General features: G+C 42.3%; 1 protein-coding gene across 1 annotated transcript; it reads left to right on the top strand.

Annotated features, from left to right (window-relative positions):
- Positions 1 to 247: 247 nt before the first annotated feature.
- On the top strand, positions 248 to 20,345 carry rflnb (refilin B). The gene is made up of 4 exons (XM_068008324.1): positions 248 to 289; positions 577 to 802; positions 15,536 to 15,645; positions 17,796 to 20,345. Exons 2-4 carry the CDS (start codon positions 590 to 592, stop codon positions 18,127 to 18,129), a joined length of 657 nt encoding a protein of 218 aa, XP_067864425.1. The 5' UTR covers positions 248 to 289; positions 577 to 589; the 3' UTR covers positions 18,130 to 20,345.
- The last annotated feature ends 1,127 nt before the right edge of the window (positions 20,346 to 21,472 follow it).

Here is a 21,472-nt window from a genome sequence, read left to right on the forward strand (position 1 = left end):
CATGCAGCTTGCAAAGTATGAGAGGGGCTGGTGGTGAGGGGGGGGGGGGCGTTCTTTCAGCAATACAGTGGGTCAATTGATACGATTACTCTAACTTTTTTGTAAGTGCAGTAACTTTGTTGTGGGTTGTCCCAAGTTCAAACTTTGTCCCCCCTTCTCTTTCTCCCCTCCCACACATGATCCCTGGCCCGACCAATCAGCGGGCGGGTGGAGCTTGGCAGGCGTTTCCTTCAACCTCTTGCTAATCAACAGTTTCACAGAAACAATGAGATCGTTCAGCAAGGGACAGGTTTGATGATTCTGTAGAACCTCCTGCTACTGCTCGACCCACCGCAAGTATTTACACACCAGCGCTCAGCCACCGGCTCTGAGAGAGCTGACGGGGCAGCAGATTGAGTGCATTAGGAATTAATAATTTGCTGCAAAGTCTCAATCTGTGAGATTTAAAAATTTTTTTTTTTAAAAAAAAGCATTTTTTAAAATTGCAAACCACGGGATTTTTTTCCCCCCCCCTCTTTTTTTTTTGCAATATTTATTTTTTGCACTTTTTAAAAACAATACTTATCGTTCGGGTAGGTTCTCGGCGACGATGGTGGGCAGTCTGAACCTGCAGGAGGTGACTGGCCCCCTGGTGGAGTCGAAGCGGCTGGGCGAGCGGGTGCTGGACAGTCCCGACTCCGGGCTGCCCCCGAGCCCGAGCCCCACTCCGAGCGGGTGGCTGCCGTCCCCGGGAGGCGCGGAGAACAGGCTGCTGGAGCAGGAGGAACACGGCTTCCCGTCCAGAGGACACACTCCACAAACGGTGGGTAAAAAGCAGTGAGTTTGGATAAAACGTGGCCGAATTGTTTAGAGGTTCAGGGACGCGCTGCAGGTAAAATATTAATTTGCGTTGATTGAAACTAAATAAGTTAGAAAGGTTAATGAAATGGAGTGGAATTTCTCGCCGAGAACAATTAAAACGGTTTCAAATTAAAGATGTGTATAAATGTTATTTGTTTTAAAAATATATTAAAACCTACTTGAGAAATTCCATGATTTTTTTTTTTGTAAATGTTAACTTTTTGCGAAATTCATTATCTTTCTCCCGGATTATGAAATGTTAAAATTTAAACTTCCTCTTTTTCCTCCCCCCCCCACAAAAAAAAACCCATAATTTTTAATTATGTACGGATAGAGATTAATTAGTACTAATATAATCCAATTAAATGAAGAACAATTTGTGTTTTGAGAGAAGTAGAACAGCGAAGCCAAGATCGTTGTTTCTAATTGCGGTTTATCTCCGGCTCGTTAACTTTACGGGTTTGATGAGTTTCTACTTGCACTCGGGCAGTTTCCAAGTACATATGGTTGAATGCTGTGAGCCTGCCCCGCATGGAATCTCTGGGAGAACCGGCTCTCGCCTTTGAAAGGTGGTGACAGAATAATTTCGGTATATGCTAAATGTGAACTGAAGAATTTGTATAGATACATATTAAAAGAAAACCCGGTGGCTAGTGACTAGACTGGCAGACGCTTGTGTGGTTGGTGGGTGGGTATGTGTTTGTGGGTGGGGGCGAATAGGTCCTCCTTGCTAGCAGCACACGTGTCACTTCTAGCAACTGGATATCAACGGATTGGCTCCTGGATCTTGTCCAGAACATTAAGCGTCACATTAATAGTATTGTCAATGTTAAATAACACATTTGAACACTGTTATCATTATTAATGCTAATGACATAGTGCTGGATAGGTTATACAAATTGTGTGTACACCTTGTTGATATTGTCCCTGCACTTTTATCAGTCATGAACCACCAACATATATTGATTTGTTTCAATCTCATCAAAAAGAAAACCCTTTCTTAATTGCTGTAAAATATCCCTGGTATCAAAATAAGATTATCTTTAGAAATTTCTTTACCAACCTGTTTGTTCAAATTGGCTGGCTCACAGGCTGAGAGTCTGAAACCTGATGGTTTGCATGTCTCCCTTCACTCTGACTAGTAATGTGGAGTCCGACATGAAATTACTTTGGGCGATGTCAACCTTAATTCCAATGGGTGAGAGTCTGTTATGAAACTACCTATAATTCAGCATTAAATTGGCAATCTTCCTCAGGGCGTCCATATGGATGGATGATGTGGTACATGCCACGTTGGTGTAGTAGAGAGCTTTTTTGAGGCCAGGATTAAGAGGTGTCTTGGGGAAATTTTATTCTGTTTCTTGAGGCATGCTGTCTCTGACCTGAGAGTCGCAATGCTGAAACTGAGTGGCCAAAGTGACAGTGTTTCCTTCCCCAGCATTGACGTTCCTCAATCTAATGCGTGCAGAAGTTCATTCCAATTTTTGGGAACCTGGATGGAGCTGTGATTAGCAAATGCACTATCCTTTCATCTCTCGAACTTGAAATCCAGCTCAGACTGGTTTAAAAATCCCTTCTCTTGATTCTGAAAACCCTCTGTGAAATGTGTTTGGCCAATCTCAACCCACTTCCCAGTGGATCTGGGCCTGCAGCACAGGTGCCCATAATTTGACACATACTGATGCCAAATTTGCATTCTTACTGGTGTGGAAAGTGGAGGAATTCACACAAAAGCAGCTGGGGGTGATCTTCTGAAGTTGAGGTGGAATAGAACACTTTGCTGTGCACCTGGCAATGTTGCATCTGAGCTGGAAGTGCTCAATGCCGACACTAAAGTGGAGTAAGTGTTCCATTTCCTGGCAGTGACATCCTTCAGCACTTTTTTTTTGTTCCTGACACGCTATTGTTTTACCCTGGGACATTAGATAATGGGCATCTCAGTGAGACTTTCAGAAAATTTTCATCTCTGTAGAAAATATCCACCTCTCGTTAACTGAGCAATTTTTTTTCCCCTGTTTTTTTACATTTCACACCAAGGTTGGCAAGAAACCATCCAAAAAGGACCCTTTGCTGATCTCATTGGAATGTTTTGTGGTTTCCCACAGAGGATTAAAAGGGTTCCATGGATACAATTCTCTCTTCAAATTTCATAGTTTTAAGACCTCTTCTGTTTCAGTGGAATGGTGAACACTTGCTGTTGATGTCTGGAAAGGTTCCTTTTAGCATGTTGGCTTCCTAACATAGGTGCCAATGGGAAACTACAACTGATTGGTTGTTGTTAGGAAACTGAATCAGTAAATGGAAGAGCTCTTGAGTTGTGATTTTAATCTCTGGTGATCTCAATGGTAAATCAGTAACTCCTCCCTTCCAGCCACCCCCCCCCCCCCCCCCCCCCCACAATTGTCTCCTTTCTTCTTCAAAGGGTTGGCTCTTGCTGTGTTATAGTCAGCAGCCACCAAGTACCTGGTTCAAGTGAGGATGGACATTGACCATAAGTGAGTTATTGAACCGTTATGTACATCGTGACCAAGCCCAATCCACTCTCTAAATGTACACTTTCCAGCAGGGGTCACTGAATAGCGATTGGAAGCAAAAAATTTGGGTGTTTTTTTTTCTTCCCTTTGCCCCAGCTCAGGGATGGGCACTCAGGCCATTTGTAACAACCAACTGCTGCCCTGGCTGAGTATCTAACTTGGTGCAGACTGATAATTATTGAAGCTTTTGACTTCTGGTCAATACTAATTGGTGCTATACCAGTCGGTGCTTCTACCCATAGGTAAACTTACCCCAATTCTGGCCACTTGTTCAAACCCGATTTTCATCGCTCCACCGTTGACGGCCATGCCTTCAGCTGCCTAGGGCCTAAGTTTTAGAAATTGCCTCTCTACCTCGCTCTCTTCCTTTTAAGACACTCTTTAAAACCTGCCTCTCTGACCACGCTTTTGGTTGCCTGTCCTAATATCTCCTTATGTGGTTCGGTGTTAAATTTAGTTGGATGTTTTATTACATTAAAGGCCCTATATATATATGCAAGTTGTTCCCTGAGCTCAATGGTACTTTTTTTTGGTAAGTTATCCCCATTTTTCACTTTGCCTGGGCGTGCTTCTCTCTTGCTGAGAGACAAGGTGGACAGCTGACACTGTTATATTTTGGGTGTTTATTTTCCTTGTGCTCAGCACCAAAGACCACTCCTGCAAGTGCGCCCTTGCTCCCAACAAATCAGAGTGTAACTTTATAAGCCTGCTATCTGGTACTGTAACAAGTCCAGGGGCCAAAGAGAAGTCCTGGTCACTGTACTTGGTTTACTGGATTTGGCATTGAGCTCCTTTGTGAGCTCTTGGGCTTCTGAAAGTGATAGAACAAACAATGTTTCAGATCATGGATTAAGCTATGGATCAGGTTTATTAAAAATAGTAGGTTAACAGTAACAAAGATAGAGTTTGTGCTGGTTCTGCAGTACTTTTAACTTAACTTATGCTCCCTTGGATGCAAAATAACATAATGAAGACTTTTTGAACTCTGATAAACCAGGAGCTGTGTCCCTACAATAACTTGTATGTGGGGGTTTCATTGGACACATGGAGTCTCCAGCCCCTATCTTGATAGCCTCAGAAAAACTGGTGAACTGACAGCATGCTTCCTGGGATGAATTTCTGGTGTACTTCTGAAGTTTGAGACCAGGAATAAAGGAAATCAAAATTATATCCATCAAAATCAAATTGTCAAACAGAAGGCACAGCAGGCGTCTCTAGTATTTTAATGGATTAGCTCCGGAGCATAGCAAATGGAAGAATGCCCTGTCTGTTCAATTGCATAGAAAAGCCACAAATCTCTTTTGCAGTGGCTTGTTTATTTGGAGCTGAATAATGACTGTGGTAGTAACCAAATATTTAAAACTACTGTCAGTTTCCTATACATAGCTAATAAAATAAAGCTTTATGATTAACATTGCGATCAAACTTCCCTATTAGTCACATCCTTCCAGAGCTCTGCTAATGCACCTTTTGTCCAGCTGTTGGGAAGTATAGAGTTTGGATATTTAGTACTGGTTGACCTATTATCCAATATGGCTTCAAGTCTCTTTGCAATGAGACCTGGATAGAACAATCACTTTGGTGTTTCTTTGCTCAGCTTCCACAAAGCTCTGAAAAGTGACTGACTGTCCATCACCTGATGATGCTCCTCGTGATCAGGGGCATGATCCAAGTGTTGGGTATCACTTGGACACATCACCAGCAGGACGTTGGGTTACAGCCCAGTCTATTTTTAATTTTTTTTCCCCTTTAGGATAAAATCCTAGTCTTCCCCACCCTCCCCCTTCAAAATAAACTTTGGCTCCCTGGCGCGCACACCATCCTGCATTGATGTTTCATTCCCATGAAAATAAAAAGGTTGCTTATCGAGGGGTGAGGGGGATAAAATCAAGAAGCCAGATTTGGTGGCCTGAGAATCAATAACAAAGGGAGCAGGTCCTTCTACTGCCCCCTTCACTGGCCCTATCTGTATAATGTTTCTTAAAAATGATAGTTTAACTATATACATTGTGGTATGTTGCCTGGTAATTTTCTGCAGAGAACCCTTTGGTATTGCCATAGTATCAGTCATGTGACATATCTTTTTTCAGATCGTGTGTTTCAACTCACTGTTCCATTTTCACTGATACCACATTGCCGCCTCTTCATTCAGCATTGCATGTGCTCTTTTAAATTTTGCTGAGCAAGTTGAACTGGATCTCCCGATTTAACACAGAAAGTCACGATTGTTAATCTCTGAGGAACAGTTTCCCTCCTGCTAGTTGGAACAGTGCTCCTGTGTATCTTTTTTTAAATCATCCTACGCAGTCTTGAAAATGTTGGTGTTGAACTTGCTTAATACAAGAGGCTCAGCGATGAGTACTTTTAAAGGTTATGATGCAGAACACATTATAAAGGTGTTATAACACTCTGAGTAATGGAATGTAAACATCCAGGTATTTGTGAAGGGAGTGTGGGAGGTTTTGCCAGTTCTTTGCAAGTGAAACTCCAGCCTTGATTGAAAATGATATTACCCTGGCAGCCTCATTCTATTCATGGTAATGGGGTTGACTGTATTTAACCTCCAACTGCTTGGTCCTGTTTGGTTTGCAATGTGGTTTGAATGTTTAAACTTATCTGGGTGGTCCTGCTCAGTTTGTGGTGATAAAACGTAAGATTTTCTTAAAACAAAAATCAATGGGGATGATTTTTTAAAAGAGGAAAAACTTGCATTTATATAGTGCCTGTCACAACCTGAGGACCAAAGTGCTTTACCTGCAATGAAGTACTTTTGAAGTGTAGTCATTATTGTAATGTGGGAAACGCGGCAGCCAATTTGCACAGGGCAAAGTCTCAAACAGCAATGTGATCAGATTTTTTTTTTTAAAGTGATAAATATTGGCCAGGGCACCAGGGAGAACTCCCCATTTCTTCAAATAGTGCCATGAGATCTTCTATGTCCACCTGAGGGGACAGACGGGGCCTCTGTTTACTGTCTCATCCGAAAGACGGCACCTCCGACAGTGCAGCACTTCCTCAGTACTGCACTGGAGTGTCAGCCTAGAGTTTTATGCTCAAGTCTCTGGAGTGGGGCCTGAACCTTCTGACTGAGGCAAGACTGCTACCACTGAGCCACAGCAGCCGCCCAGTTAGATATTTGAACAGGATACAGTTCTTTTTGAGATCGGTTTTACAGGCTGGTTGTTTGTTTTTTTAGACGGGGAGAGGAGTACTAGACGTTGGGTCTCATCAGTTTCTATCCAGATATCTCATCAGTAATTGACACGTAGGGAGTGGAAGTGTTCACTGAAAAGCAGAAGTTTAGATTTCATCAAACTTAATAAGAAACCTGAAGTTAACAGTTACCCAAACAAAAGAGAGGAAGCTTCTTGTGTTTAATGTTCCTAAGAGGTAACCTTGCTGTGTCACTGACACGCTGCTGTCATTGTATTGATGTCGAAACACTTCACGTAGCTGCAAACAACTTTGCTGGGGTGGGGCATTGGTATCGCTTAAGTGCACAAGTATTGTAGCTTTGGATCAGATATTAAACTGAGGCTCTGTCTGCCTATTCCGGATGGCTGTAAAAGATCCCACAGCACTGCTCAGAGCAGGGGGTCCATTTGGTTTGCTGGCCAACATTCCTCCCTCAACCAACACCACCAAAGTTGGTCATTTATCATTTTGCTGTTTGTGGGAGCTTGCTGTGTGCAATTGCCTGCTGTTTGCTTCCATAAACAAGTGTTTCACAAGTAATGAAATACTTTTGAAGTGCAGTCACTGATATTTGGCAGGTCTCCTGTTCTGTGACACAGTCCATTTAGTGTTGCCCCAATTGGACGGTATAAGGTAGTTGCTGTCAATTTATTTTCCTTGGCTTTCCAGGTAGATACAATAATTAAAATAAGCTGCCATCACCCAGGGGGAGGTGCAAGATACCTATTCATTACCCTTGCCTCAGTTTCTACATTAAGTGCTATATAAATGCAGGCTGTTGTTGACAAACACCTCACCTCTCTAACAATGGCCACCTTTGAACTACCAAAGCTCAATGAACTGGTTCAGGTGGGCGGCAGCTCCTGAACACAAAACTCTTAAGCTATCCAATTAAGAGTTAAAACCTCACGCAGTAGAATCATAGAATCATAGAAGTTACAACATGGAAACAGGCCCTTCGGCCCAACATGTCCATGTCGCCCAGTTTATACCACTAAGCTAGTCCCAATTGCCTGCACTTGGCCGATATCCCTCTATACCCATCTTACCCATGTAACTGTCCAAATGCTTTTTAAAAGACAAAATTGTACCCGCCTCTACTACTGCCTCTGGCAGCTCGTTCCAGACACTCACCACCCTTTGAGTGAAAAAATTGCCCCTCTGGACCCTTTTGTATCTCTCCCCTCTCACCTTAAATCTATGCCCCCTCGTTATAGACTCCCCTACCTTTGGGAAAAGATTTTGACTATCGACCTTATCTATGCCCCTCATTATTTTATAGACTTCGATAAGATCACCCCTTAACCTCCTACTCTCCAGGGAAAAAAGTCCCAGTCTGTCTAACCTCTCCCTATAAGTCAAACCATCAAGTCCCGGTAGCATCCTAGTAAATCTTTTCTGCACTCTTTCTAGTTTAATAATATCCTTTCTATAATAGGGTGACCAGAATTGTACACAGTATTCCAAGTGTGGCCTCACCAATGCCCTGTACAACTTCAACAAGACATCCCAACTCCTGCATTCAATGTTCTGACCAATGCTTAGAATGTTTTAATTTGAACGAAAGTGAAGTGATTTTATGTGTCACTTTTTTTCTTTTTCTTCCTCACTTGATTTGCCTGAACCAGATGCCACTGACTCCGAAGTTGGGATGGTCAACTGGATGCTAGGCTGCTGAAGCCAGGCATTGTGGGATAAAATGTCCTCCAGTTTATTTCCATCATTTCTCTTTTTCCTCCCCCTGCAAACCCCCCCCCCTCCCCACAAAACCAGTGGGATCTGGTTTCCCTATCACAGCGTGACTGACATTGGTAATTCAGAATGGGAATTGCAGGTTCAAAACTGTCTCCTGGTGCTGCTCTGGCACGGTATCAGTTTTTCCTTTTATTGAGGGGTGGAGGTAGGTCCTAAATCTGAGTACAGGCCTCAAAAGTATTAAAATCGGATCTCAATCCCTGTACTTATTTTCTTGCTGCATATTTGGGAAAAAAAGCCCTTCTAAAGGTAAATGACTCAAACTATGCGGCCTCCTTGTGGAATGGGAGGAACCATACCCGATGGGTGGTGGTGGTGTTATAATGAGGGTTATAAAGAATTCCAGCTGAAAGTATTTGCCTACAGCTAGGTGACAGTCCTACAAATATCTCCGCAGCTTTGAAGCATTGAGACAGAATGGAGCAGATACAGGTATCATTTTATACACTGCCTGCGCCCCGTGTGAGCAATTAGTCCAGGTTTGGTTGTATTTGCTGTTGGAAGATATTTATGTGCTGAGAGAGAGTGTTATTCCCAGCAGACAATCCTTGCCATGAAGTGAATGTTAGGAATTGTTCACAGCTCTGTGAAGCTGCTGTGCCCCACGCACTGACTTAAAACCAGATAGAGGCTGCTCATTAGCAGAAACTATTTGGTTTTGGAAAGCATAAAAATGTTGAAGTTGTCTTGTGTACACCCTTTTTAAGTACACATTCTGATAACTTCCACCTCGCAGCACAAAGCCTCTCCTGAGCTGGGAATTAGCAATGCAGGATTGAGGAGCCTGCAACTTAGAATTGGGAGGGGGAGGGCTCCATGGGAGAGAAATATTGATCCTGGACACACAAATTTGAATCTCTGCATCTGTGAAACCGAGTGTAAATTTGGGGCACTTCAAGTCCTTTTTGTCTGTGGTTCTAACTGGTGCAAAACTTGGACTGGGTTTTATTGTAAACTGTTAATGAGTGTTCTGTGATTCTGTAGGTTTTACTACTTCTGATGTATGATATTTAGAATAGTACTTTGCACAGGAAATTGTGTTTTGGAGGCTGCTGTGGAGTTTGATTATTCACAGGGCAAATTCAAATGCAGCTTCCAATTTCTGATAAATTTGCATCCACAGAGACAGTATGTGTGGTGTAGTTGCTTTATCAAAATAGCACTCCAGGATTGGCTGCTCATCACTCTTGATTTTACTCCAGCTACTTTGGATTTACATGTCGGGCTCGGGGCTGGCTGTGTGTTTTTAAAGGGGCCACATGCCAAGCTTATTTTAAAAATGGTTATAGGATATGTGCGTGTTGGTTCTGTCGTGGGGTTAGCTGATCTGGAACTGATTCTGTCTGCTTTTGATTCATGTTCTGTCTCGTTCTAACAGAAGGTCTTTATGTGATCTTAATGCTGCATTCAGACCAGCTCCTGAAGTGAGAATTGTGACCAGAGTTGTTTTGAGGCTGATTCTGGAGGTTGCGGGGGGGGGGGGGTGGGGGTTGCAGAGTGTTGCCTGGCTGCTCACCTGTGAGGGAGCCTGGAGTCCAATCTTGTCCTCATCTAACACCTATAGGCCTACAAATCTAATGGGGTGACTGGATTGCAATCAAACAGGATACCTAGCTGACCTTTTCCCCCCCCCGATCCCAATGGACGAGATATTGGGCCAAATGGTAGCACCAGCTGAGATCAGTTAACCCCAGCTCAGACTAGGGATTGAGTTTGGTTCATGTGGTCTGCATTTTCTGTATGAATTAATTTTACCCAAGAAAGCATCCCTTCATTTTAGCAAAATGTGTTCAGATCGTGCTTGGCTTAATTTAAAATGAATTGACCTTGAGTGACCAGACCTATTTATGAAAGTGTTCTGAATGGAAAATGCTGATTACTTTTTTTGAAAAATGTAAGTTGTGATTTTTGTTTTCTTCTTCGTGGCAACAAACTCTGGTCCAAGTTACATTCTCGCTGAACAATTATTTCATAGAAACAAAATATGTCCCTCAGGCCTGTAATAAGCCGAAAGGGAGTTTTTGTCAGTGGGGTGTCCGAGAAACCCAGTGCCTTGGTTTCTCGTACAAAAGCCAGAGGTTTCAAAACCACATTCCTTATTGTTAATCATTGAAATCAGTTCTTGGCAAAATCATTGGCCCCTGCAAAACAAAAATGGAATTTTTTTCTTAAAAATCCATTTTTAGATCTTCTGATTTGGCCAAATTGGTAAAGGCAAATAGTCATACTGACTAGATAGGACCCAAATTAAATTCCTGGTCTCTGCTGAGGTGCTGATTTCAACCAGAGTAGAAGTATGGGTACTATTGGCTTCAGTGCATTTTGGGGTTAGAAAAGGGGGTTTGGGGTGGGGGGGGTGGAGAGGAGGGAAAGCAGGAAGAGAGAAATCAACCAGTGCTCATGGTCCTTTTTGCAGTTCAATGACTCCTGCTGAAAATGCATATGTATGGCCCTCCGGTGAAGACAAAATTAGCAAATAGGCTGCCAGCGTTCACTATCTAGGCTTATGCATGAAGAATGGCCACCGGCAAACCATTGGCAATTGTAGGACTGTTTCTTTCCCATGCATCTCCCCCCCCCCCCCCCCCCCCCCCCCTTGACAGTTTGTCACCTTCAGGAGAGGACGAGATAAAACTGGAGATGAAACGATGTGCGGATTTTGAATTGTAAGGACAGGTTAGTGCTGTGGATTTTTCTGCGGAGAATTCCTAATGGCAACAGTGGGAACGTCACTTTTAAGGAAAAGGTATTGCTTTGATGACTTGGAGCTGAGGATAATGTACCTATAATATTTTTCTAGTTTAAAGCAATAGCCTGCTCTGAAACTTTAGATTTTTCTTTCCTTGAAATGCTCTAAGCCAAAGCAATACACTTTTTGCACATCTGCCAGTTTTTCCTTCTGCTCCCCTCCCCCCAAGCCATCTTTGCTAATATTTGCTGCCAATCCCCACCCTATCTCTTCCTGAGGTGTTGGCACATTCCAGAGTACAGTTACATGAATGTTGAAACTTGAGTCTTGGGCGGGAGAGGTGGGGGCATGTCACAGCCGAACCTGATCTGTCCCCACCCAGAATCCCCACACACTCATTTCCAGCAGGGGTCAATGAACAGCAATCCGAAGTGGAAATCTTGACTCACTCTCCCCACCCTAAACCTGGGGACACGGAGGCCAATTGTTACAGTCCCGCCACGGCCTAGGTGAAGGTCAGCTAACTCAGTACAGACCATGAATCAAATCTGGGAGTGTTCTGCTTTGTATACCTCAGCTACTCACTCTGCAAACTCACTGAGTCATTGAGGATTTACTTTTTTCCCTGCTTTAACCCTTCTTCATTTGGTTGTTTTTTGGAGAATAGGTTTTTTTTTAAAAAGGGATTGGTGTAACTCAGTCACTGAGCACAGATACTTCCCGTCACCTTATCTTCAGGTTGGGTTGAATGATGGGTGAAGTTGGCAAATTCTCATCAATTTAAAAAAAACTACTACTATTGGTAAATTTAAAGCATAATTTCTTCAATGGAAATTTTTTTCCCCATTTGGGAAAGGGGAACATGGTTTGAAGTAGGTGATTGAAAACTGTAAACCTATGAAAATATCACAATCCAGCCTTTGGGGCTGACCCACCACAGAGTTACCGTAAGAGGCCACACACATGGCTCTAAATGCCACAGTGTATGCCTGAGAATCTGGTCAAACAGTCTTTGGTCCTGACAAGGATGATTTGTTGATACAATGGTAACTTGCCTTGAGTGCATTTTTGTTTTGTAATATTTATAAAAAGATGTCAAAAGTATAAACCGACTGACTCCCTTCAGGAAGCCAAGGGAGATGGTTAAAGAGCCTGGTCACATCGTAAGCATCTGTTAAACCTTCACCCCAACATGCCAAGTTATCTTAAATTTTGGAAATTCTGGGTTGTTGTTTAAAGTAGAATAAAAATTCGATAATATTCCATCTAATCCAGACTAAGAATTCCAAAGTGTCCTTTCCATTTGAGAATGAATGAGGTTAGAAGTGTGTTATGAGGCAGTTAATTGCAAGGTGTCCAGGCATCGTAAACTACAATAGTGAATCTTGGATAATTTATACAGCCTCAAAGCTGCCTCTAAATAGTTTACTTTTCCTTATTGGCAATTATTCTATCACCATCATCAATCTCTGCCATTATGAAGTTTTTTTTCCCCCCCTCTGGGGTCCCATGTTGTCTTAATATACCAGCATTGCCTAAATCCTGAGAATTAAAAAATAAATTATATATTCACCCATCCAATTTGAAGAGGAGCAGGTTCTTTCAGTGTCCTGACCAGCTTTCCTCCCTCAGCCTATACTACCAAAAGCACATTAACCTGCCATTCATCTCTACTGTTTCTGGATCACTGCTGACATGGAGCAACTGCCTACATAAATCACTACTTCAAAAAGTAATTCATTATGTTAAGCAGTTTGAGACATTTGGAATTGATGAGGCACTATGTATGGGCAAGTTTTATAGTGACGTGTGTGAGAGAAGTACATGGAGAAATGCAATGTGAAACTGCTTTCTAATGTTTCATATTGCCTCGTAATGTTGTTCCAACCAACTGAGCCACCGTGTTTCCCAATTGATGCTATTCTTGGAGGGAGTGAGAGGTGTATTAGGATATTTATAGGACAGACAATATAACTATGAAATTATGCTGTACCCAGATAGACTGACTTTCCCTTCCTTGGCCCAAAGGATGGTGAGACCAAACCCCATCCCTTGCTTTTTAAAAAAAAAAGGTACCCTCCTTCTCCAACTGTTTAATTTACTGACCTCTAGATACAGCCACCATCCAAGTGGCTTGCACAAGTCCCTGTGGAGTATATGCCACATTGCTGGCTGACAGCTGGAGTTGTTTTTTTTGTCTTTGGAAACTGCTTTTGAATCAAAGATAATTGTGCATTGTCAGTGAATGAATACAGAGGGGATGGATGGAAAATTACATAACTGGTAATTATCTGGCACATTATCTTCACAGCCAAAGGATCCTTAAAAGCTAACCACCTTGTGTAATCAATTAGTGTTTGTTTGTGAATTAAATAAATTAATGTTTTTACAGCCTGTGAAAGTTAGAATGGTTGAAAATGTGTTTTTAGCACTACTTGGCCAATCTCCTTCAAAACAAGGGAATGGCAGGCATGGAAAATGGAACAAGGACAGGCTGTTTGGCACATCAGACCTGCTCCTTTGTTGGATCAGTACAATCTGCCCATTGTGGGCCTGAATACACTTATTTAATTACCTAGTGCAGGGATGCTTAAGCTTTCAGAAATGTGGGACTGGATACTTGTGACAAAAAGAGGAGGAAGAGGCTATCCATCCCCAGAAAAAGCCAGACCCCAACCCAACACATGTGTGAAACCCCACCCCTCCCCATACACCAATGTGACCTCTCTCACCCAACAGTTTCCCTTCCCCTGAAGCTTGAAAGCTTCAGTCTCAACCCTGTAAACTTTCTGGGCTGGAGGACTGGTGCAAAAAAGTCTGCTCTTTGACCGGTGGATTTAGATTAATTGGGGAGGAGCCTTTTCTCATCCTCCATGCCTCGGACGTTTAAAAGGGCTGCAGCTGAGCTGTTCATCCAGCAGAACAGAACCCGCTCCCAGTACATTTACAACACTGCACTGTCTCTGGGCCTGCAGTAAGTGCAGATCTTGGCAACATTCAGAGAGAGGATTCTTTTGCTGGGCCAGTACTTAAATCTGCACACCCATCAGGATAAACTGTTATAAATTCCAGAATACCCACTATAAACAGGATGTTAAAAGGTAGAGCGAGGTCCCAATGTTACTACGACTGTTCATCTGGCGCCAGGTCCCCTCCTTACTCATATTAAGCACACGAGGACAATTTCAACTCCCAATGAATGGGTTTTATGTGCTTAATATCAGAAGAATTGTAGGTGGATGAAAGGATCTCGTGGGCTGGATTTGGCCGTGTTGGACACTCCCGAACTAACAGTTCTGCAAAATTTATCTGACATCCCAAGATAGTTGAATAAAACTTCATTACATCAGTCTATACTTAAACCTCTTAGTAAAACCTAGCCAATCACTTGTCACTGTTCTGATGACAGGTCATTGACCTGAAACATTAACTTTGTTTTTCTCTCTCCACAGATGCTGCCTGACCTGCTGAGTGTTTCCAGCAATTTCTGTTTTAATTTCAGATTTCCAGCATCAGCAGTACTTTGCTCGTTTCACTTTTCACAGATGCTGTTTACGCGGTCCCAGCAGTATTTGGTTACCTCTGTCTAATGTTATCCCCTTTGTTAACCAGATATTTGAAATGTTTTTTTTTAACCCTGAGGTTGTTAATTGACCCAGCTTTTACTGGGATTCTGTTCCATGTGGGAATGTCACATTGGTGCAGTAGAGTCAGACATTGTGAGCATTCAAAATTTAGTTGAATCCAATAATGGTTGAGTTGGAGTACTGCAGAGATGAGCATCAATTGACTGGGCTTTACTGCTCTTTGCCTTTTTCATTTGTTAATGCATTGTCCATTTAGAAGACTGGTCATGTGACTAGGTAATGCTGTCCCTTTGCACTGTCTTCCTCCTCCTCCTTGATAAAGGCAAAATTCACAAGTTCCAAGTACATTTCTATTCTTAGGACAGAAACAGCTACTTACGTTTTGATGTCATCTTGTGACCTGGCTGGAAAAAAGACTCTGTTTCTGAAGGGAGATGACTATCTGATGAAAAAGGCAGCTCGTCCACTGTCTCACTGCACCATCTTTTGTACTCCAGGTCTTGAATCAAGGTTTAGTGAAATAAAAACAGAAAATGCTGGAAACACTCAGCTGGTCAGGTACCATCGAGAGAGAGAGAGAGAGAGAGAGAGAGAGAAGAGAACCCTGTTCAGGTCGATGACCTTTCATCAGAACTGGATGAAGTTAGAGATTTAACTCTATAAGAACAAGGTAAAAGACAAATGGAAATCCCCTCTGAGAGAAGAGCATAACTTTTTCAAGTTGGCACTCTCGAAGAGAAGTGGCAGTGAATTAAATGCTCAGTGAAATTATCATCTTTTCCAGACAGTGCCTGAATTGGGGTTTGCTGTTTTTCAGATATGCAAAGCAATTTGTTTGACTGAAGCCAGCTCTGGATTGTCCCTGGAGCTGTGGGTGGCTGTGCTGCATTGTCCATATTTAACTCAAAGATTTCATCTTTCCTTTTTTTTTGCAGGATACTCTGATTACTTCCCCTTTTCTAATCACGGGCTTTGGGCCAAGGCTGCATCCGCTGTCGTTTGGAGAAGGTGTTGAAGTCGACCCTTTGCCACCAAAGGAGATTAGGTAAATAATGGGACACCTCTGCCAGAACTGCAGAATGTTTTTGTGTATTATGGCCATTGAAACTGAGGTTTTTGTAATTAAGAAATATAATGCTCACCATTTGCCCGCAGTCGAGGCTTTATAGAAAATCCATGTTGGAATTATGGTTTGTACTGAATAAACCAAATAGGGTTGGCCACCTGACTTCAACACCGACTCTGTGTATCCCATTTATACACCATACCTGGCGTTACAAATTTTGGGTTTTCTCTAGATATGCTCTCCAAATCAGTGACTGGTCTCTCCCATAAGCAGATCCCTCATCCCTTGCAATCGGGAGTTTATCTGTGTTGCCCAGTATCTCTAATAAAATACGCCATACTGTTAGTGGGCTAAATATAACTCATCTGACCAAGGCTTCCTCTGGATCTCGTTGGCTCTATTTTAAAAGGAGTAACTGTTCTCTCCCTGTTTCCCTTACCAGTTCTTAACTGACTTAAACCATGTGATGCCTCTTGTTCCTTAGCTGGTCAATAAGCCAGCAGCTTGACCTCCAACCATCTCTGTCTGGGGGTTGGCCAAGTCGGACTGACATTCATATAGGTTACTGCATCCCCCCACCCCCACCATCAACCATGTGCCCTGGGTCTGAACTCCTTGACACTAACTGCTCCTGGAGTCAAATGAATGGGCCATTCCAGTATCTGATATGAATGTTTTTTATGTTTTTAATGATTCCTATGGTCCTGCAATGGAGTGAAAATCAGGAGGCAACATTCTGGATAGACTATTCATCTGAATTCTCTCAGCACTGCTATTCAGGGAACAAAGTAACATTCTAATATAAATCACACCAAGATCCTTCTGAAGCGAAATAGTCAGAAGTCCCAAAATGTGGTTGACTCTAAACTGCCTTGCAAGCCACTCCGTTGTATCAAACTGCCACAAATGGATTTTTACCTGGTTTTCTGGTCATTTTCAGCAGACTTGCCACTCATGGGCCAATGCTTCGATTCATTTGTAGATGTGCTGCCATCATCAAATGTCTAATCCTCTCTTTCTCGTTCTTTCCCTCTTTTTTCCTTTTGCACCTTGAGGTGACCCAAATTGACACTGCCTCAGTCCTCCTTCCCTCATCACCTCTGTACACCAGCATGGCTTCCTCTCAGATTACCTATTCCTGTGGGTAGCATTTCCGTTTTTTAAAAATCCTGCTGCTTGTAGAGCAGTGTTGTCCAATATAAATTGCTGACTAGCCACTGGTGTGACCATATGATACCATTTTAGTCACAACTACTTAATTTAGTAGAAAACACCTTGCATACACTCTCAATACAAGTAAATGTATTTTATGTGTGCATTTACTTAAGCACCTACCTGCATTCATAACTAAGGAAGTAAAGCACTCACTGATCAAAACAGACTCGCCTGTTCTGCTTTTCGTGTGTCAATGTAACTGAGTATTGAGATCACCTGCCCAACGATTTTTTTCTTTAATATTCAGAAGTGCAATTATCCACATCTGGATTCCCAATTAGCCACATGTGGCTTATGGCTAATATATTGGATAACACTATTGTAAGGGAAGACCAGTCAATCTTCTAGACCTCTGCTAATGCTCCTGGGATGGCTGCTCGGAATGGCCTGGGGGTGACAGGCATTTCAGTTATTACTCGTTGTGGAAAAGTACTTTGGCTTTGCTCATTGTATCCCCCCAATGGTATGGTTGAGGAACTTGCCATCTGGAGGTTTGCAAGGGCAAGCTGTGTACTATTCCCCCAGTGCATTGGTACAGCAACAAGCTGAGCCACCTATGTACTGTAGTTTTTTTAAAAAAACATGGTGGGGGGTGTGGATATTATGCGATAGATCATTGGACAGCATTGTATCACCGAAATGGTAGGAAATGGATTGTGCCTTTGATTGCCCAGTGGTGAGTTCCCAGTCTCAACTGTGATTTCCAGGTGACTGGCAAGCACAAGGTGGGTCAACCTGATCGCACAAACTCTTACCCTCTCTCCGTTGCAGCAGCTGATTTGAAGACAGCAGTAAGAGAGGCAGCCTTGTCATCTCCTCTTGGCCATGGTCCAGTGAGATTCAATGTTTAGATACACTAACTCGTAAAGGAAAATGAGTTTTTTGAATAAAAGCCCCTTGTCTGTATGTTCCAGATACACCTCCTCCGTGAAGTATGACTCTGACCGGCACTACGTCGACAACGTGCTCCTGCAGCATACCTTGGGCATCAGCTCCTGCAGCCAGACTGTCATCTGCGTTCCCAACTGCACGTGGCGGAATTACAAGACGGAGCTGAAATTTGAGCCGCAATACAAACCGCTGCGATTCCTCAGCACGGTCATCGTGTACCCGAAGTACGCAAAGACTGTCTACACGACCACCGTGGATTACAACTACAGAAAAGCAGCACGGAAATTTTTGTCCAGCGTGGAACTTGAAGCCACAGAATACAGCAGCAGTGAAATGGTGCTCTTGAATGGCCAGTGACTAAAATAACAAATATGGTGTGTTTTTTTTCTTTCAAAGAAGGATTTTTTTTGAATCCAGTCATTCTTTAGGCTGTCCAAAAATTGCTTCTAAACCGTGGTGGCTTCTGAACCTGTTCAATACTGCATTTCTTTTGCTCCTTGCAACATAGTCTACTTCGTTTTTTTTTAATCGCACAATAAATTTTAGGATTTTATTTTATTGCCATTAACGTGTATAAGGCAGGAATAGATTTAAGGAAGCAAAACGCAAAGGAACCAGTTCAGTTTTTAATTGTTTTAATATGCACGGACTAGAGACGGGTGCCGAGGTGCAAGATATCAGCCTTTCGTTCGTCCACTGGGAGCCCGGGTTTCAATCCGTGCAGGAATGGAGGCATCGTCCTCGACGCTTACACAAGGACCCACACAGCGCGAGTACTGTGTGTGGGGAAGGACACGAGGTATAAGTCGGCAAACTTGGCTACGCCTGGCAAGTGACCAGTGTACACAGAGACTGGAGATGGGTGTAGCAGAATACCCTGTTCTGTGTTTGGGCATGGGACTGGGTGCCAGGGCAGTGCCTGGCAAAAGACACAAAACATGACTCAAATGAAATCCCACTGCATGCGTCAAAATTTTTGTCCTAAACGTTACATGAAAATAATTTAGCACAGCCAATATCACTATTTCTTTGCATTCAATATATGTGGAAATAATGGTGAAAATGCTGTGTTTGAAACACAGAATAATTCAGTTGAAGTACAGTCCACATTGGAGGGTTTGGAATAAGTAACCAAGATTTGGTAGTCTGGATTTCTCCACTATCATGCTGAACTGAACAATCGCAATTAGGTTTTAATCTGGGGTGTTTTAACATTGTCCATGGCTTGCATTGTACTTGAGTAAGAGCCTGTACTGTGTGCGATGTACACGTAACCCCATACTTGCTGAAATATTATTGTGGGCCTCGGCTCTGATTTGGATTAATTTAAAGGAGAATTCCATTATGACCCTACAGAAATAGTGTAGAGGGATTTATTTTTCAAATGTACTACTTGCCTGTTAAAAGATAACATTACCACACTCCTAGTTGTGTTGAAAACAATTTAATTTGCCTTATTATAGGGGTTATTATCTATTATTGCTTGGGAAACATTATCGGAGTTGATTGGGTGTGGGGCCACCTCAGCTTTTTTAATTGAAACTAGCTCTTCACAGGTGTGAAAACTACATGGGTGTTGTATGACTAAAGGAGTTATTCTCCTGATAGAACTGAGCAGAGTAACAAGATGGATATGGATGAAGGCCTTCCAGAAAGACTATACAGTTTCTCTTCCCTTCCCCCTCCCCTGCATCATGGCATCCAGCTGTTTCTTTAATTGCAGGAGTCTTGCCTACACTACCCTACCTGCAGTCCACTCATGGATTGAGCACTGTTGTCAAGAACTTCCTGACTTGCCTAAGTTTACCTTTCACCAGTTTGAACCAGTGTCCTCTTGTCCTACTGTCATGGTTTATTTTTCTTGTGTATATGTGAGTCACATAATCTACTCCTCAAAATTGAGCATCTATCTGTGACAACACTTTATGAAACTCCTGCAGTTTTGAAAGAAAATCGTAATTTTGTAAATTATTTTGGGTGATTGGTCGGAAGTTGGCATAGTGAGGTTCTAATCCAATTAGAACTGATTTTTAACACTATCTACAAATTTGATTGCATTCATAGGCCATCCAATGCTGCTGGAGCGAATGACAGATTGTGCAAGGGTGTGTAGAAACATGAAGGCCTGTTTTGATGGTGGATAGGATGGACTGCTCCTTTAAGACACATTGGATATTAGCATTGAGGGGAAAAACAAGTTAATGCAATCAAGTCTTAGCAGCTACAGTTGGAAGATGCAGCATTTGTTACATTTCACAGCAAGCTACTTTTGGGGAGAGGTGGAGGGTTCAGCCACTTTAAAACTGCTCAAGCACTTGTAATATTTGGAAGGGAACTGGTGAAACCACTTCCTAAATGTTTTTTTTTTAAAGGGGTTAAAAAGACCAAAGGAGGAAGGAAGATTTCTCTTACTAATGCACTTGTTTAGAGTATGATTCAACAAATGTTTGTACGAATACCCCAGCTCAATCCAAGCAGTTTAAAAAATACTGTAGAGGTCTTGCGTCCATTTTTATATATATTATATCATATAATATATATTAGGCTCAATAAATGTGGAATATTTTAATGTATCTGTAGTTGTGATTATTAAGGTTACTATGTTAATCAGATTGTCTGAAGCCATTGATTAGGGCCCCATTTATTTTTTAAACGATAAATTTTGCAGGACTTTGGATGAAGCCGAGCTTGATGTTGCCTCAAGCTGGCACTGAAAAGGAGAATTTAACCCAGTTGAAGAGCATGTGTTAAGATACGTACTAAGTGTAACCAACTGCAAGCATTTCAAGTTTGCACGCACAGTTGACTTGACAAATGTGTTGCATACTGGATACCTGACTAGGCTTTGCCAGCAATGATTTAAGTGGGGGGGGGGGGGGGGGGGGAGAGGAGAAAAGAGAGAGAGAGAGAGAGAGAGATGTGACACTTGCCCTGATATAGTTCAGATAATCCGTGAAGCAGACCAGCTCCGCTGATGTGTTAATTGAAATTGACTAAATCGCTGCAGTCTTAAAAGGGCATGGCCATTTGACTCTGAATTCAGTAGTCTCTTCCACGTTCAAAGTTGGGAACTGATTATGTTTTATTGAAAACTTCTACTGGTTAAACCAATATTTTAGCATTAGAACTGGAAAAAGTTATGATTTTAGGTTGAATTTTGGAGCAGCAGAAGTCCGCACTATTTTCAGACTAGCATGACCTGAAAGAAACTGCCCCAAGGTCTGTTTGTAAGCCAATTGGGGATGATGTATGCAAATCCCAGACAACAGTGTAAATGGACTATACAAATATTATGTGAAGTGTTTTGTCACATACTCTTTCAATGGCAACCAAATGATTCCAGAATTTCTCACTGCATGTAATAGTGGCGTAGAAATATGTGGACTCCACTGTACATAGCAATTACTCAAATTCCATTTAAATGTTTCTCATGGCAACTTTTTTTAAAAAGGAATAATTATTTGGGCTTATTTTATGCTAAAGGTATAGGCCATAATGTGTTGGGGAATGGAAAACAATTTCACATTCTGTACCTAATGTGTACTTCAAGTACTGGATTCTGGCTCAGGACCCAGTGGAGAGGACATACCAACCTCCAATTCCTTCATTTTGATTTTTCTTCACTGAATTGCTTATTTGTGACCTCTTCGCATGGTAGGTGGAATGGGTTGGGTCACTGTATGATGTTGGCTGCCTTCTA

Source organism: Heptranchias perlo, chromosome 28 (genome assembly GCF_035084215.1).
Source record: "Heptranchias perlo isolate sHepPer1 chromosome 28, sHepPer1.hap1, whole genome shotgun sequence".
NCBI classification, from domain to species: domain Eukaryota; kingdom Metazoa; phylum Chordata; class Chondrichthyes; order Hexanchiformes; family Hexanchidae; genus Heptranchias; species Heptranchias perlo.